We start from the raw sequence: 17,458 nt of genomic DNA, 5'->3' as shown, positions 1-17,458 counted from the left end.
GAGAACATCAGAATCCAGAGAAGGCCAAGGAGACATGATAGCTAATTTTATGTGGTTGGTGGAACAGAAAAGGGATACTAACAGGTAAAGGAATTCTGAATATACTGGACTTTAATGATAATATATCAATATTGTTTCATTAAGTGTTAAGTCCAGCAAATCCTACTAAGATGTTAATAATAAGGGGATGCGTGCTGGGTTTTTGGGAACTCTGTATCTTTTCATATTTTCCATAACTCTTAAGTCGGTTCTAAAAAATAAAGTCTCTTAGTAATTAAAAAAAAAAAAAAGAGGCTTTGTTAAATTCTTTCCAGGGGCTGGGGATGTGGCTCAAGCGGTAGCGCGCTCGCCTGGCGTGCGTGCGGCCCGGGTTCGATCCTCAGCACCACATACCAACAAAGATGTTGTGTCCGCCCGAGAACTAAAACAATAAATGTTAAAAATTCTCTCTCTCTCTCTCTCCCTCTCTCTCTCTCTCCCCCCCTCACTCTCTCTTTAAAAAAAAAAAAAAAAAAAAAAAAAAAATTCTTTCCAGTTTACCACCAGAAGGATCATGGCGAGATTTTGGATTTTTTTGGTACTGGGATTGAACCCAGGGGTGCTCTACTACTGAGCTACATCTCCAGCCCTTTTTATTTTTCCTTTTGAGACAGGATCTCACTAAGTTGCTTAGGGCCTTGCTCAGTTGCTGAAGCTGTACTGGAATTTGTGATCTTCCTGCCTCAACCTCCCGAGTTGCTGGATTACAGACCTGTGCCACCATGCCCAGTTGAGGTCTGAGTACAAATTTCCAAGATAGATAAAGGCTTAAGAGTAATAACATGTACCTACAGCTTTTAGAGTTTCCTTTTTCTTCATAGTAGGCACTTAAAATACATTCTTGAATAGAGTTATTGGCTAGAAAAACCAATGGGATGGGCCAATAAATAAGCGGGCAAGTGAAATAAACAGCTGTTTCTTAGAAGAAGAAATATAAATGGCTAACAAATACATGAAAAAAATGTTCAACATCCTTAGCAGTCAGGAAAATACAGATCAAAACTACACTGAGATTTCACTCCCCTTAGAATGACAATTAGCAAGTATATGAATACTAGGTACCAGATGCCCTGGGGCACATATATAATCCTAGCATTTGGGTAAGCTGAAGCAGGATAATGGCAAGTTCTCCATGTTAGCCTTGGCAATTGAGACCCTTTCTCAAAAGAAAAAGAGGCCTTGAAATGTAGCTCAGTTATAAAGCATCCCTGGGTTCAATCTCCTGTACAAATAAAACCCAAACCAATAATGTTATAGCTTAGATGTGGTGTTCCTCAAAATCTCATGTGTTAAGACAATGCAAGAAGGTTCAGAGGAGAAATGATTGGGTTGTAAGAGTCTTAACCCAATCAGTGATTTTTATCCCAATAGGGATTAACTGAGTGGTAACTAAAGTGGTGGGGTGTGGCTAGAGGAGGTGGGAATTGCAGCCTGGCTTTGGGTATATATTTGTCCTTCTCTCTGCTGCCTGATCACCTTGTGAGCTGCTCTGCTCTGTCCTCCTCTTCCTCAGCCTCACCTCTGCCCTGGAGGAATGGAGCAGGCCTTCTATAGACTGAAAGACCTCTGAAACTGTGAGCCCTCAAATAAACTTTTCCTACTTTAAAATTGTTCTGATCAGATCTTTTTTAGTCACAGCAGTGAAAAGCTGACTAAAATGATTAACTGAAGAGGAAAAAGGAACAATTAAACTTTGTCAATAAGGAGGGAAAAGGGAAATACTGGGAAATTAATACAGTCACTATTAAAATCAGAATGGACATCTCTCAAGAGACTAGGAATGGATCTACCATATGAGCCAGCTATTTTAATCATTGGCATTTATAAACAAATTTAAAAGTCAGCATTACTGTAACAATATATGCATACCAGTATTCATAGCCGTGCAGTTCATAATAGCCAAGTTATAGAAGTAGCTTGCTTTCCTTCAGCAGATGAATAGATAAAGGAAATATGGTGTGTATATACAATGGAGTTTTATTTGTAAAGACAAATGAAATTTTGTCATTTGCTGGTAAATGGATGAAACTGAAGAAAAAACATCATGCTAAGTGAAATAAATGTTTTCTCTCATATTGGAAACCAGAGAGAAGAAAGAAGTAAAAAAGGGCTTCAGGGAAAAAAGAAGGGAGAACAGTAAATAGAAGGAGAGAAGGGAGAACAATAGCATGGGGGGTGGGGAGAGGAAAGGAAAGGCAGGTACTACAGAATGAAGTTGATCAAATTGTGCCATGTTAATATGCAAATATATCGCTACTAATCCTACTTTTATTATAAATTTTTTTATAATAAAATTTTTTTTATTATAATTATAAAACATCAATTAAAAAGATAGAAGCAAAACTAGCAGAGCAGAGGAATAGGATCATGGGGATGAAGGGGGAAAAGAAAGTACTAGGGAATGAAATTTATCAAATTATGTATTATGCATGTACAAATATATCCTAATCCCACTATTAGGCATAATTGTAGTACATGAATAAAAACATATATTTAAAAAAGGTACACTTAGATGAAAAAATTTACCTAGCCCATCCAGCAGAACTGGACCATAGTCAGGGAAACAAAACAATCTAGAAAGGAAAAAACTCTTTAGACTTATTGATTTGAATGAATTCCCACACTTGAGAAGTTGTAAAGGTTAAAGCAAGGGTTAGAATTTATTTGGATAATACGTTACATCATATTCTAAAAAGGAAAAAAAAAAAGTAGGTGCTGATTTCCATGACAGGTCCCAATTTGATAATCCCCATTCACTGGTGGTGTTTTTCTGCTCTCTCCATACTAGACTTTCTCCATACTTAATAAGGATTTGAAGTTTTTCACTTAAAAAAGGTAGTATGTTAGGAATTTAAAAGATACTTGATTCTAAGCCGTGCGTGTGGGTGTACAGTTGTAATCCCAGAGGCTTGGGAGGCTGAGGAAGGAGGATTCAAAGCCAGCCTTAGAAACCTAGTGAGATCCTGTCTCTAAATAAAATATAAAAGGGCTTGAGATGTGGCTCAGTGATTAAGTGTCCCTGAGTTCAATTCCTGGTATCAGAAAAATAAAAGATGCTTGTTTTCTGACATTAGGTATTGAAATAAAATAACAAAATTCCCATAGGATAAAATAAAAGAATATTGCCTTTGAAAACCAGGAAGAGAAAAGAAAGAAAATCATTGAGTGTGATTTGTGATTTTATTACACATATATTATCTGATGGGAACTTTAATCTGCCACAGAATGTACTTCATGATTTAGATTTTAGTAAGAGACCTCAGGATGAACCTTTTGTTGATTTTACTCTTCTTGAAGACTCTTCTTGTTACTCTGTTGAGGTTTTGGGTGGTGGGATTGGTCCTTGTATAAAAACAGGTTATCTCTCTTGGCTTTCTATATTGGTAGTGTTTATATTTGCTTCATGTTTTCCCAGAAATACCAAAATCCTGTAAAAGAAAGGAGAAGTTAAGTTACATTGTTTAGGGGGTAGTTACCTCTAAACCTCAGCAGTTTAAAGCAGCAGCAGGTTAGTTTCTCATTGACACACATTTCATGCTTTTGCTTACTGTAGTCACCTGGAGAAATGACTTGATCCCTTACCAAATGCTTCCATAGCCATTGAGGCAGGAAAGTACAAAAGTACAGTATGATGAATTGTATTCATTGCCTCCACTTATATACATATCACTGTAGTTCATGTTTTATGGACCAAAGCAAATCAGTTTTTGTGTCTGATTTCAGAGGTGGCAGTGAAGTGCGAATTTCCACCATGTACCCAGAGAGGAAAAACCCCAGAAATACTGGGGGAACAATGCTTTTGATATTCATGGTATCTGACAAAATAATTCTTCCAGGTAGATGAAGTAAATGTGCTCATTGGGTACATTTTAATCCACAGCTTCACTGGACCACATTTTAGAGAGAGAATGGTAATTCTCTTTTATTATTTGCTCTTTTTTTTCCCACAAGTCTATTTAGATACTACTGTAGAAAGTCTTTTTATTTAAAAAATTAAAAGCTTAAATACAGTAAAATTTACCTTTATTTAATGTCTCTGTAGACAAATGCATGCAGTTCTGGGTCCAGCACAATCAAGGATACAGTAGTTCCATCACTTCCCCTCCCCAAATATTCTTGTATCCTTTTATGCTATTCTCACCCTTCACTCCCAGTTGCTGACAGCCACTAATATGTTTATTTATTTATTTTTAGTTGTAGATGGGCAAATACCTTTATTTGTTTGTTTATGTGGTGCTTAGAATCGAACCCAGTGTCTCACACATGCTAGGCAAGTGCTCTTAACACTAAGCTACAACCCCAGCCCCCACTTAATCTGTTTTTGTTCCTAAGAATCCTTATTGTAGATGTTCCTAAGAATCCTTATTGTGAATGTTTCCAGAATGTCATGAATGGAATCATACAACATGTACCCTTTTGAATCTGGCCTCTTTCACTTAATACAGTGCATTTGGTATTTGTCAACATTGTTGAATACTCTCAGTAGTTCATGCCTTCTTGTTGCTTAGTATTGTGTTGTTGGGATGACCCCTGTTTATTCAGTACAGTTGTGTAATTCACAGTTGTGGTTGGTTGTTCCAGTTTTAGGGACTGGATTCATTACACATATACACATAGGTTTTTGTGTGAACATGAGTTTTTATTTTACTGGATTAAATCTTTAGGAATAGGATTGCTAGGTAGTATGGTAAGAGGTTTTTGGTGTTTTTTTTTTTGCCATTTTAATAGTATGCAGTGATAATTTACTGTTATTTTTTTTAAAGAGTTTTTATGGCTAAAATATAAATAAGAAAATTTGATATTTTTTTAAATGTAAAATTCATTGATATTAAGTATACATTGTTGTGCAGCCATCACCATATCGTGATTAAAATTTGCATTTTCATAATGACTTTTGAATTTTTTTCCCATCTGTGCCTCCTTTGAAGAAATATGTGTTCAAATTCTTTGCTAATTTAAAATAGTCTGAAGTAAACATAGAATGTTGGTATTGTAAAAGAAAGATTCAGTAATATAACTTGATTGCATGATGATTGATAATTGGGGAGGAAGTGTATTAAAGTCAAAGGGAGTGCTTTTTAAAATTGGGACTCTATTTTAATCCTTATTTCTTTACTTAGTTAATAATTTACTTAGGACTCAACTGAATAGTTAGTTAATATAAGGTTTCCAGCCAGTTTTCTGATAGTATGACAGTCTTGTAATATGCCATATCTCTTGCATACTGTTTTCTACTTAGTCTGATGTGCCTTGGATGCATTACCTTACCCTACTATATTTACCCTCAGTTTCCCAAACTATAAGATTGGTATTATGAGGATTAAAGGAAATAATGCATTCTCATTGCTCACAAGTCTATCTGAACATGGTAGGAATTAAATACCACAATGAAGCAGAAAATTTTCTTTTCTCTTATTTTTCATTTTCTCCTGAGAGTTAATTGAGAGAGGAAAAACCCAACAGTAACTTAAAGATATTTATTCATGTCTGTGTAATATTTTAATATTTTGATGGAAATAATGCTTTGTGAAATAACTGGACATTTTAATATTTTGACAGGATATATACATATATTTTTTAAAAAAAATATTTCTTAATTGTCAGTGGACCTTTATTTTATTTATTTATATGCGGTGCTGAGAATAGAACCCAGTGCCTCACATATGCTAGGCAAGTGCTTTACAACTGAGCCACAACCCCAGCTCCTTGACAGGATATATTTTGACAGTATATTCTGTAAAATATTTACACTGTTTAAAGTATTTCCATGTATTATAATTTGAGGAAAAGCTTATTGATATGTTTGTTCTTTCCATTCTTGTCCACATAGTACATGGGTAAGTTACAGAGTCAGCAGTAATTCCTAAATTGAATAGAATTTAAGGAATAAGTATTTCCTTGTGAATTTTTTTTTAATGTTCATGGAGAATGATCATTAAACTGTCATTAGGATTTTTTGTACTTCATTATAATTTACTACTGATGAACATAGATAAATGAATGATTTTAGGAGTTATTAATTACTGCTTGGAAATAGTTATATGATAGAATTCCACTAGGGGTGATTTTTTTTTCCCTAGTTGAGACCAAGCTGTCATTATTTTCATGTAATGAGACTACATAAAATAACAGATGGATTGATGCACTTGTTTTTCCTCTTGCAGAACTCCTGGCCCAGGATATGAATCATCCTTTTGTTCAGTGTATCTTAGCTGTATGCTCTACCCACATGTTAGTCATTTAGTAGCAGTCTTGGTTATCAGTTTGATTCTCATGGTATCACAATGCTTATGTTTGAGTATCCCTTACTTTACTTAAAGATGACCCCAAAATACGAGAGTAGTGATGTTGGTAATCTCATTACAGTATAATACTAAAATTGTTCTATTTTATTACAAATTATTGTTAGTTTTTACTTTGCCTAATTATGAAGTAAACTTTATCACAGGTATATATGTATAGGAAAAATAGGGTTTGGTACTATCCTCAGTTTCAGATATCTCCTGGATTTCTTGGATTGTATTATCCTGTGGATAAGGAGAGAGTACTGGATTTCTTTGAATACTTTGTTTAGCTCTACTTTTTTTTCTTTTCTGACTGACATAAATGTTAGATTATAGTTATAGAGGTCTCCAAGGATGTGTTTTTTTAAAAAAATATTTTTCATTGTATGGACACAATACCTTTATTTTATTTATTTATTCTTATGTGGTGCTGAGGATTGAACTCAGTGCCTCACTCATGCTAGGCAAGTGCTCTACCACTGAGCTACAGCCCTAGCCCTATTTTTTAAATATATTTTCTTTCTGTTGTTTGATTATTTTCTTCTGTTGCATTTTCAAATTCACTGATTCCTTCCTCTTTCCTTTTTGTTCAGCTCTTAAGTCTATTTATTTATATTTTACTTCTTGTACTTTTGAGTTCTGAAATTTCTGCTTGGTTCTTTTTTATATCTTCTATTTCTTTGCTGAAGCCTTCAGTTTCATTTCTTTCAAAATGTGTTGTAATTGCTCATTAAAATATTTTTATGATGGATGCTTTAAAATACTTGTCAGATAATCCTAACATTTCAGCGTTGACAATTGTTGTTTGCCTTCTCTCATATAGGTTGAGATTTTACTAGGAAACTAGCTTTGACCTTGCGGTCTGATTAAGAAGCTCCACTTCCAGGAATCCAAGGTCTTATTCTAGACCAGCGTTAAACAGAGCTTGAGGCTTTTTTTTTTTTTTTAATTTATTTGCTAGCTAAAGAACAGTTTAGTTTTATAAGGGACCATACTATTTATTTATTTATTTATTTATTATTTTTTAGAGAGAGTGAGAAGAGAGAGAGAGAATTTTTTTAAATATTTATTTTCTAGTTCTCGGCGGACACAACATCTTTGTTGGTATGTGGTGCTGAGGATCGAACCCGGGCCGCACGCATGCCAGGCGAGCGCGCTACCGCTTGAGCCACATCCCCAGCCCGCAGAGCTTGAGGCTTGATTTTAGATTTGTTGTGTTTGCTTAGTATTATGTTTGTTAGTTTGTCATTCAAAAAGATGGGGGTCTTTTAAAAGTTAATGTCCTAATTTTTGGGTCTCCCTAATTGGATATCTGTCACCCCATCCCTGTCCTCACCCAGTGGGTATTCCCTTGGAGTGGACAGTGTCTCTGTCGATGAGCACCCTTGGAGCTTGCCACTTCCTTGATTCTACCACAACTTTACGTTAGGACTTGCAGGACTGAGGTACCTTGTTGGGGTCCATATTGTGTAATGTAATGAGCCTACCACATAATCAATCCTATGTGTATATTATTATCCTGTTGTTTTTGGCTTTTTTTGGTGGCAGTTTGCCAACAAGGTCTATGCTTGCCTTTCCCTAGTCCATATTAGGTAGCCAATCAGTTACCCTGTCCCCAGTGGCAGTCTTCATCCATGTTACCCCTTGCGGTGTCCCCACTGCCTTCCTCTATACTATATCCCATGAGATATGCCTGAGGCCTGGCTGGAGGGATGGCATCCCACATCTGGTGTTGCCCACAAGTACTTGTTCTTGCACTCACCCTGCCTAGTTAGTTGATCCTTGCTCAAACACATGCCTGTATCAAAAATTAGTCTGGGGGTATCTAAGTACTTGATATGGTTATGTGAATGGCTTTGGTTGGCATTCAGCTCCTACCTGGATAACTTGGTAATTTTTTAGTTAATTTACATCTGTGGTGCCGTTCGTTGGCTCTGGTGATTGTAGATAACATAGATCAGTTGCAGAACCCCATCACCCTGTCACATTTAGGTGGTGTTGCAGTGCCTTCTGCGGCCATGGAATGTGACTTGGAATATAGTTCATTCTGCAGAGGGAGCCTAATAAACTAATAACTCTATCCAAGGAAGGTAAAGTGGAGTGAAATTTTCTACTCTCAACCCTAGAAGGCAGTGACAAAGATAACACAGGGCTCTAGAGATCTTGGAATAGATACTTTTTTTGAGGAGTTCCAGGAATTAGATTGAGGCGCTTTACCACTGAGGTACATCTCAGCCCTTTTTATGTTTTATTTTGAGACAGAGTCTTGCTAAGTTGCTTAGGGCCTTGCTAAATTGCGAAGGCTGTCTTTGAATTTGCAATCCTTCTGCCTTAGCCTCCCAAGCCACTGGGATTACAAGTCTGCACTACTGTACCAGGCAGGGTGCTCTAAATCTTTTAAGGAGGGTAATGTAATGAGCCTATCACATAATCATTGAGCCAATGATTACAGGGCGAGTCTGGTGCTGACAGCCAGTTTCAGTGCCCTACATTGAATTTACTGAGTTAAATGGCTTGTAGTTGATCCTGGCACAGGGAAGGGTTTGTTGTCAGGGAGCTCCTGTCTGTCTCTTAGGCCCTCTTTGTTTTCAGCTGTTTCATTGGGGCTGAAGTATACATGTGGAGAAATTGTAGCATCCAGAGCAGCTATAGGCTGCCTGGATACCGTTGCTGGGAACTGTGGAATGGGAATGTGGTTCTGTTTTCTTTTGGAACTTTGTGGAGAATGATTAAGTATAAGGTGGAGGTATTTGTGTTGCACCTCTAGAGCTCTTAAACCAGTATAAATCTTAAACCAGTGTAAGACCAACTGAAGTGAAAACTTTTGCCAAGGATGTTTTCATTACTCAAGGATGAAGGTGAAATGGGGAGTTTTTAAAAGGGTTAGGTCCTATGTAGTTTTGACCATGAAGGTTGGAAATGCCTTCTATAGACTCTGCCTGCACTTAATTTGAATCAATACTGGCAACTTCACCAGACTGTGCTATGGATGGAGCTTTCTTTGGATGGGATGTGTGACTTTTCTCTTTTGGTGGGGAGATTTGTCTGGTTAATTGATTAATAGCATGATAACCAGTTAACTGATTCTTAGCACTTGGTATCTCTCAGCTTTATCATGTGGCTTTTGTCACCAAAAATTTAAGCAGCCCAAGTCTCTGACTCTTGTGCACATGGTCCTAGGTATCAGCATTTGGCCCTGAGGGATAACTGAGGAGGTCTACATAAAAGTAATAACCAGATTTCAATATGTGGACCTGTGGAGGAGCTTTCCGAAGCAGGCTAGTGAGTGAGCGCGTGCCAAGGATCAGTTGTGGTTTTCTTCTGAGCTGTGTTGTTGGCCACCTCAGGCTAAAGAGCAGACAAAATGTTTTTCTAAAGCTGCTTGGTGTGGATGGTGGGGAAAACTGTCATTCTTTACATAGCTATAGATCCTGGACTCCCATGGCTTCTGCTTATGGTGGCCTCTGGTTTACCTTTCTGACTTGGCATCTTTGTGGTCTAGTCCTCTCAACTCTAAATATGTGTATTTTTTTTAAAGATGTTGATAGACCTTTATTTATTCATATATGGTGCTGAGAATTGAACCCAATGCCTCACACATGCTAGGCAAGCTAGGCAAGTGCTGTACCACTGACCCATAACCCCGGTGCCTATGTTTCTTGTTCTTGTGGAAGAGGTTAGGATAGGGATTTCTGTTCTTTGTTGCCACCTGCCCTCCGCTGTTATTGATTTGAGTCCTCAGGTATATTTTTGTGGAGCTTAAATTGTTAGGACTGTTTAAACTGCTAAACTATGAGGATTAAAATTGTTAGAGTACTAATGGTGATTTGTTTTTGCATATATTTTTTCAATACTTATAGGAGAGTTTAGTTTTAAAGAAAATCAACAGTTTCTGTTATTTTCAACTTTATTTATGGAGCCAAGGAACAACTACCTTTTAATCTATTTTCAGAAAACTTAGTTTCAGATACACATTTGCATATCATCTTAATCATGATTGTCAGTTCTCCATGCTATTTTGCCAAGTGACAGATTATTGTTTTGACTAAAAATATTTTTGTATTGGTGGTCTTTTTTTTAGAGAGAGAGAGAGAGAGAGAGAATTATTTATTTATTTTTTAGTTTTCGGCGGACACGACATCTTTGTTGGTATGTGGTACTGAGGATCGAACCCGGGCCGCACGCATGCCAGGCGATTGCGCTACCGCTTGAGCCACATCCCCAACCCTGTATTGGTGGTCTTTAAAAAAATTTATAACCAAGAGTAATTCTATTTTTCTTTTTGTTAACAGACATATGTAGAGTGTGTCGGTCAGAAGGGACACCTGAAAAACCTCTTTATCATCCTTGTGTATGTACTGGCAGTATTAAGTTTATCCATCAAGAATGGTAAGTCATAATTTTAGAAAATTGTATAACTCTGAATTTCAGTTTTGTCATCTACACAAGAAGAATGATCATTTCAGTGAACTTGCTCTATAATTATTTTTAAAATTTTTGTTGTAAAAATTTGAAAAATTGGAAAAGAAATTCCCATAGTTCTTTAAGCCATGCTTGTTAATTTGGTATAATTGTGAGTATCCTCTTATTTATTTCTAGCATAGAGAAGTTATTTTATCTTAGGGAAATATTTTCTTTTTTAAGTTTTCAGTGGCATAATAATAGCTTACATGTATGAAATACTTTGTATCAAGAACTATTTTCATGCTTTACACATCCTAATTAATCTTTACATGAGAATTGTGAGGTAGAGTATTATTGTTATATAGACAAAGAAATGAAAGTATAGACAGGTTAAATAACTTTTCTTAGGCCATGTAGTCAGCCAATTAGTGACAGAACTAGGATTCAGACCTAGTTACTAGGTACTAGTATTAACCAATATTAAAACTGATGATGATGCTTGGGATTTTCTTATTCATTTAACTTTGAAGAGATTTTAATTTATGTTGAATGAACCTTTTTAAGAGAAATAATATATGTATATATATATTTTTTTGTCTTTAGCAGTTGTAAATTCTGTAATCTTAGAAGGCAGATAAAGGTTTAAGCATGTTCTAAATTTGAAATTGTCAAAATTGTTAAAAGCTCTATAATATGTTAAGTTTTAATAAAAACAGAACATTAGTTTTCAGTGAAACTTCAGTTTGTTGTAAATATTGTATTTATGAATGTATTTGTAATTACAGCTTAGTTCAGTGGCTGAAACACAGTCGAAAAGAATACTGTGAATTATGCAAACACAGATTTGCTTTTACACCAAGTAAGTTCTTTAGATGTTTTCACATTTAATTATTACTGGGAGCAAAAGGTGTTTTAAATGATTGTAAAGCATCAATTTTTAATTTTATTGTCTTTGATAGTAATAGGAAAAAATGCTTTTTTCATTTAGGAAAATATTTTTTAAAATGGTCATCTAACACACATGTTTTATAGGACTCTTTCCTTTTAATTATAGACAAGTTCAAGCATATACAAAGGTATAATGAATTCACATGATGTACCTATCACTCGGTGTCACCTGCATCTCAACCCATGGCCTATTTTACTTTGTCTATGCTTCTTTATTTCCCCATCCTTTTTGTTTATTATTTTTATCTGACCTTTTAAAAATAATCCTGTCATTTATATTTTCATTTGTACATTTTTTTCAGAATGTGGCTCTTAAAATGTAAGGATTCTGTTTTAAAAAATACATATTACCATTATCCACTTAGAAAAGATAATGATGTCTTGAGTTCATCAAATATTAAGTTTGGACAATCTTTTGAGCTAAAATTATGTGTATATTAGATTAATAGTAATAAAGACAAAGTTTTAACTCTCCTTTTTTTCCTTGAGCCTGGATTTTTTGGGGGGTGTTGGGTGGGAGGTGATTTGAACCCAAGGGCAGTTAACCACTGAGCCATATTTGTAGACCATTTTGTTTTTATTTAGAGTTAGCATTTCGCTAAATTGCTCACAGCCTCACTATGTGCTGAGGCTGGTTTCGAAAGTGCTCTCCTCTTGCCTCAGCCTCCTGAGCTGCTTGGATTACAAGAATATGTCACCACGCCCAGCATAAGGACTGACTTTTTATAAACTCATATTTTGTAAGCCTTTTGTAAATATTCTGCAGGTTTAAAAACTTTTAAGTAATTCCTATGCCTATTGATAAAAATCTAATATTACTCATCTTAAATGGAAGACTATACTGACAAATAATTAAAATTTGAAGTATAATTTTTCATTTTGGAATCTCAGTGTGTTGCCCTTCTCTCCCAAACATCTCTTATGTTATTTTTTTTTTAAAAAAATCCTTTTGTGCTGCTCAGTATAGATACTGTAAATTCATGTTAGTTTTACTTTGTATTTGACGAGTATAAATAATTAAAAATCCACATTTTCACTCTTGGAGCTTTATATTCATTGCCATCAAAAATGTCAACTATTTTGTGGTCTTTTATTTTTTTGAACTGTATTAGTTACAGAACTATACAAACTAGTTGAATGTATTCATGAAGTTTAATAGGAAAATCTTTGGGCTTCTTTTGAGTTCAAGAAATGCTGCTTTTGTATATTTTAGTTTTTATTTGATCTTCTTATGAGGTTTCCTTTATTTTTCACAAAACTCTATTATTACTGGCTGAGTGACTTGCTCTTTTATTCCAAATATCCTGTTGAAGTCAGTGATTGATGTTTGTATATTGTAAAACGTTAATTATCAGAAATTGAACCCAGGCCCACTGGACCAGTGAGCCACATCCCCAGCCCATTTTTGTATTTTATTTAGAGACAGGGTCTCACTAAGTTTCTTATGGCTTCGCAAGTTGCTGAGGCTGGCTTTGAAACTCAGGATCCTCTTGCCTCAGCCTCCGAAGCTGCTGGGATTACAGGTGTGCATCACTATGCCTGGCCAAAATTTACCATTTATTTTTTTTCCTTGAATGTTTGTGCTGCTGGGATTACAGGTGTGCACCACTGTACCTGCCAAAACTTACCATTTATTTATTTATTTTTCCTGAATATTTATTTGTACTGTCTGTTTTTCTGAGTTACCTGTAGTGGAACTTTTGAATAAGCAGTTGTTTTTATTGGAAACATTTAAAAATGCTATTTTTCTAAAATCTGACAATTTTCTTTTTCCGAGTATGTTGAACAACATTTTGCAGAGAAGGGGGAAGATATGAATTTATCATTTAAAATTTTAAGTACTATGTTGAAATTAGGGGAAGGGTTGGCTTCATATAAGACTGTGGCTACCACATGAAATGGCTTCATTACAGTTGTGCTTTTTGAGTTCTGTGTCCTCATGCTTGTGTTTGGGGGAGTTCTTTCATGATAACATGATATCAACTTCCCTTTTGTTCTTGTTTCTTTTACCTGATCTATCTATCTATCTATCTATCTATCTATCTATCTATCTATCTATCTATCTATCTATCTTGGTGGTATTGGGGATTACACCAGCTCTTGGATCACATATTCTAGGCAAATACTCTACCACTGAGCTACATCCCCAGGTCTTTGTATTTTATTTTGAGACAGGTTCTCACCAAGTTTCCCAAGCTGGCTTTAACCTCCTGAGTAACTGGGATTATAGGTGTGCCATTATACTGGGCTCTTGACCTGATATTTTATGGCTTCGGAAACCAGATAATTATATTGTTTGAATGCTTAATCTTTTCTTCCTGGTTAGGCATTTTTTTCTTGTTGATTTCCATATTTTACATGTGATTTGTCTCCTAAGCAGCTTCTTGGGTAAATGTAGTATTGTTGTAACTATTTGATTAACTTTATTTTCATTGGAAAAATATTTAAGCACAATACATATATTGAACATTAAGATATTGCAGTGTTTATTTTCTGTTTATGAATTAAGGCATTTTAAAATCCTCATGAAATCCTGTGTATGCTTTTCCCTCTTAAAGTTTATTCTCCAGATATGCCTTCACGGCTTCCAATCCAAGACATATTTGCTGGACTGGTTACAAGTATTGGCACTGCAATACGATATTGGTTTCATTATACACTTGTGGCCTTTGCATGGTTGGGAGTTGTTCCTCTTACAGCATGTGAGTATTCCTGCCTATGTCAAAGTTACTTAAACATTGTATAACTACTTTAGAAATGTTGCCCCAGGCTATTGTTTGAATAACATTTAATTAGTTGGTATTTAATGTCATATTGATTAGGAAGTCTTGTTTAGGAAATATTCATCTGAACTCAGCATGAGTTTGATTTTCATTTGGTGCTGGGGATTGAACCCAGGACCTTATCTCAGCTAAACGTGTTCTAGCATTGAGATACAACTGAGAATGAATTTTTAAACAGGTCTGTTTCTTAAATGAATGTGAGAAAGAAGAATACAGTATACAGAGGTTAATGATGAAAGTTCATGAAAGAATTTAGAAAGTAAAAATGAAACCATAATTAGAAGAAACTCAAATTTTATTCCTTGACTTATACAGGAGCTTTTAAGGTCTTTAGTAGGTGGATTCTTTTGGGGTCTCCCCACCTCCTTTTAAAGATAGAAGATCTAATGGTCCTGAGTAATTGGGAAGCTTATCTTTCAGATATAAGAAGCTCTCTGGATCTTGTATACTAACCAATCCTCTTAGGTGATTATTGTTGTTCTTCTTTTCCTTAAAGACATGGAAAATAGTATATGAATGGCAGAATATATAGATATGATTTCTTGGAATTAAAAATAAGCAAGATTTTTAAACAAGTATGTAATTAATATTCTTATGTCTGCTAAAATAAAATTAACATGATTACCTGTGGAAATGAAAATATTGAAAGATGTACCAAATAGCAGAATAGGTTTGTTGAATAGTGGATTAGTGAGACAGAAGACTTAGTCAAGGAGTTCTCCTAGGTTGCAATTAAAGAGACAAATGTTCCAGGTATGAGAAAAACATATTGAGAGATGAAGGCTAGATCTAGTTGTTTCAACAACTGCTAATAAATAGTTCTATTAAGGCAAAAGAGATAATGGAGGTGAAAAAATGGTATCTTTTTTTTTTTTTGCAAGAAAATGACAATAAATGTAAATGGAAAAAGTCTCATATTCCTGAAAAATCCCAAATTTTCTAGAGCTAGGGAATATGGTAAAGGTATAGCAATGATATGCTTCCACTTCTGGATTGTCCTACAAAGTAGAGAAAATCAGACTGCCATCAGACTTAAAATCAGCAATGTGTAATGCTAAAGGAAAGTCCACTTAAAAACTTAAAATTTGGCAATATTTTTGAACTTAAAATTTCTCACCTGAAAAGACAACATAGAGAAACATTTCATTAGATGTGAGGGTTTGGAAAGTTTACCGTTTAAAACTTTTTAATGAAAAAAAAAGTTTTAGAATATACTTTAAATGAGCAAGGAATCAGAAAGATGTGAGACTCAAACGGGTGGGCTGGGGCTGTAGCTCAGTGGTAAAGTGCTTGCCTCACATGTGTGAGACACTGGATTTAATCCTTAGCACCACATAAAAATAGAGATATTGCGTGTTTATCTACAACTAAAAAATTAAAATAAAAAAGAAGTGTTTCTTATAATTAAGCTCATTTATTGCTAATCTGTGATAATTAATAGTTCTTAATAGCTTGGTACTAAAATTCCAGGTAACCTTAACATGGAAGCAGTTGTAGGGAGAGCTTTTTAAAGTTGCTTGACTTATTTGTGAGATTATAAATTCTCTACAGATAGATAGAAAGATAATGAATAACTGTGAATTAAGATGTAGGGGTATTCTGGGTGTGATGGTGCACATCTGTGATCCCAGAGGCTCAGGATGCTCTGGCAGAAGAATTACAAATTCAAGGCTAGCCTCAGCAACTTAGTGAGACTCTGTCTTAAAATAAAAAAAAAATTATAAGGGCTGAGGATGTGACTCAGTGGTTATGCACCTTTTGATTCACTACACAGTACCTAAATGTGAGAGTAACCAAACAATCCGTAACTAGACCCACACCTACACTGTGTCCTGATTAACCACAAAACATCCCAGTTCAGTGAGGGAAAGATGATTTTTTCAGTAAACGGGATAGCATCAACCAGATCGCTATATGGGAAACACGAAACGTATCATTACCTCAGTATGGCACAAAAATTAATTTGAGATCAATTAAAAGGCTGAGTTTGAATGTTAAAAAACAAAAAAATCTTAGAAAATGTAGACTACCCATAAAAGAAAATATTGATAAAGTCAATTTAGAATTAAGAACTTCATCTTCAGATGCCTTTAAGAGTAAAAAAGAAGCTACAGAGTAAGCGAAGATATTTGCAATACATATATTCAACAGAGGACTTATATTATGAGTATATATAAAGAGTCGTAAATACACTAGAAAGAAAAAGGCTAGATAACCCAATTAAAAAGCTGAACAAGTGTTTCTGGAAAGAAGATATGTAAGTAGACAGTAAACACATGAAAAAGTGCTCACCATCATTAGTCATCAGGGAAATGCTCAAGAAGATAGTCACTAGAAAAGCTAAAATTCAAGTGATTGACAGTCTTAAGTTGCTGCTTAGGAAGGTGGGACAACTGACATATGTGTACATTGATGGGGGCAGTGTATACGTTATAACTGCTTTGGAAAACTGACAGTACCTACTAATGTTGGCTATTACAAATACCTTATGATGTAGTAGTTTCATTCCTGGAACTATAGATAATAGAAAAAATAAGAGCCTTGTGTCCACTAAAGAATATACAAATAAATACTAGTACAACAGCTTTGCTAATAAATTGGTACCAGTCAAATCCTTTGAAAGGTAGAAATACATTGTGATATATCCATACACAGAATATTACAAAGCAGTGTAAAAGAGCTAACTGTTGTGACCTGGAATAACATGAATGGATTTTGCTTCTTTGAGAAAAAGAAGCCTGACACACTAAAGAGTATGGATTATATGATTGATGTACATGAAATTTTAAAAAAGGTCAATTTCATATATGGTGATAAAAATCAGAATAGTATTACCTTTTGCAGGTACTGTTGACTGGAAAAGGGCTTAAGGGAACCTTCTGGGGAGCTAGAAATGTTGAACACCTTGCTTTGGATGGTATTTACCTGGATACATACATATGTAAGAATTCACACAGCTGTTCACTTAAGATTTATGTAAAAATGTGTATCAGTTAAAAA

The 17,458-nt window shown here is 35.0% G+C and overlaps 1 protein-coding gene across 2 annotated transcripts in view; it reads left to right on the top strand.

Moving 5' to 3' along the window:
- Marchf6 (membrane associated ring-CH-type finger 6) overlaps positions 1-17,458 on the top strand; it is a 76,174-nt gene that overhangs the window by 10,595 nt on the left and 48,121 nt on the right. For both annotated transcript variants that reach the window (XM_078018299.1, XM_078018295.1), the window contains exons 2-4: positions 10,616-10,712; positions 11,513-11,586; positions 14,234-14,377. In XM_078018299.1, the coding sequence (XP_077874425.1) occupies positions 10,616-10,712; positions 11,513-11,586; positions 14,234-14,377 (315 nt within the window). The remainder of the gene's footprint in view (positions 1-10,615; positions 10,713-11,512; positions 11,587-14,233; positions 14,378-17,458) is intronic.

This window comes from Ictidomys tridecemlineatus, chromosome 1 (assembly GCF_052094955.1).
Source record: "Ictidomys tridecemlineatus isolate mIctTri1 chromosome 1, mIctTri1.hap1, whole genome shotgun sequence".
In the NCBI taxonomy this organism is placed as follows: domain Eukaryota; kingdom Metazoa; phylum Chordata; class Mammalia; order Rodentia; family Sciuridae; genus Ictidomys; species Ictidomys tridecemlineatus.
Note: the sequence above shows the minus strand (reverse complement) of the source record. Positions and strands in the feature narration are given on the sequence as shown.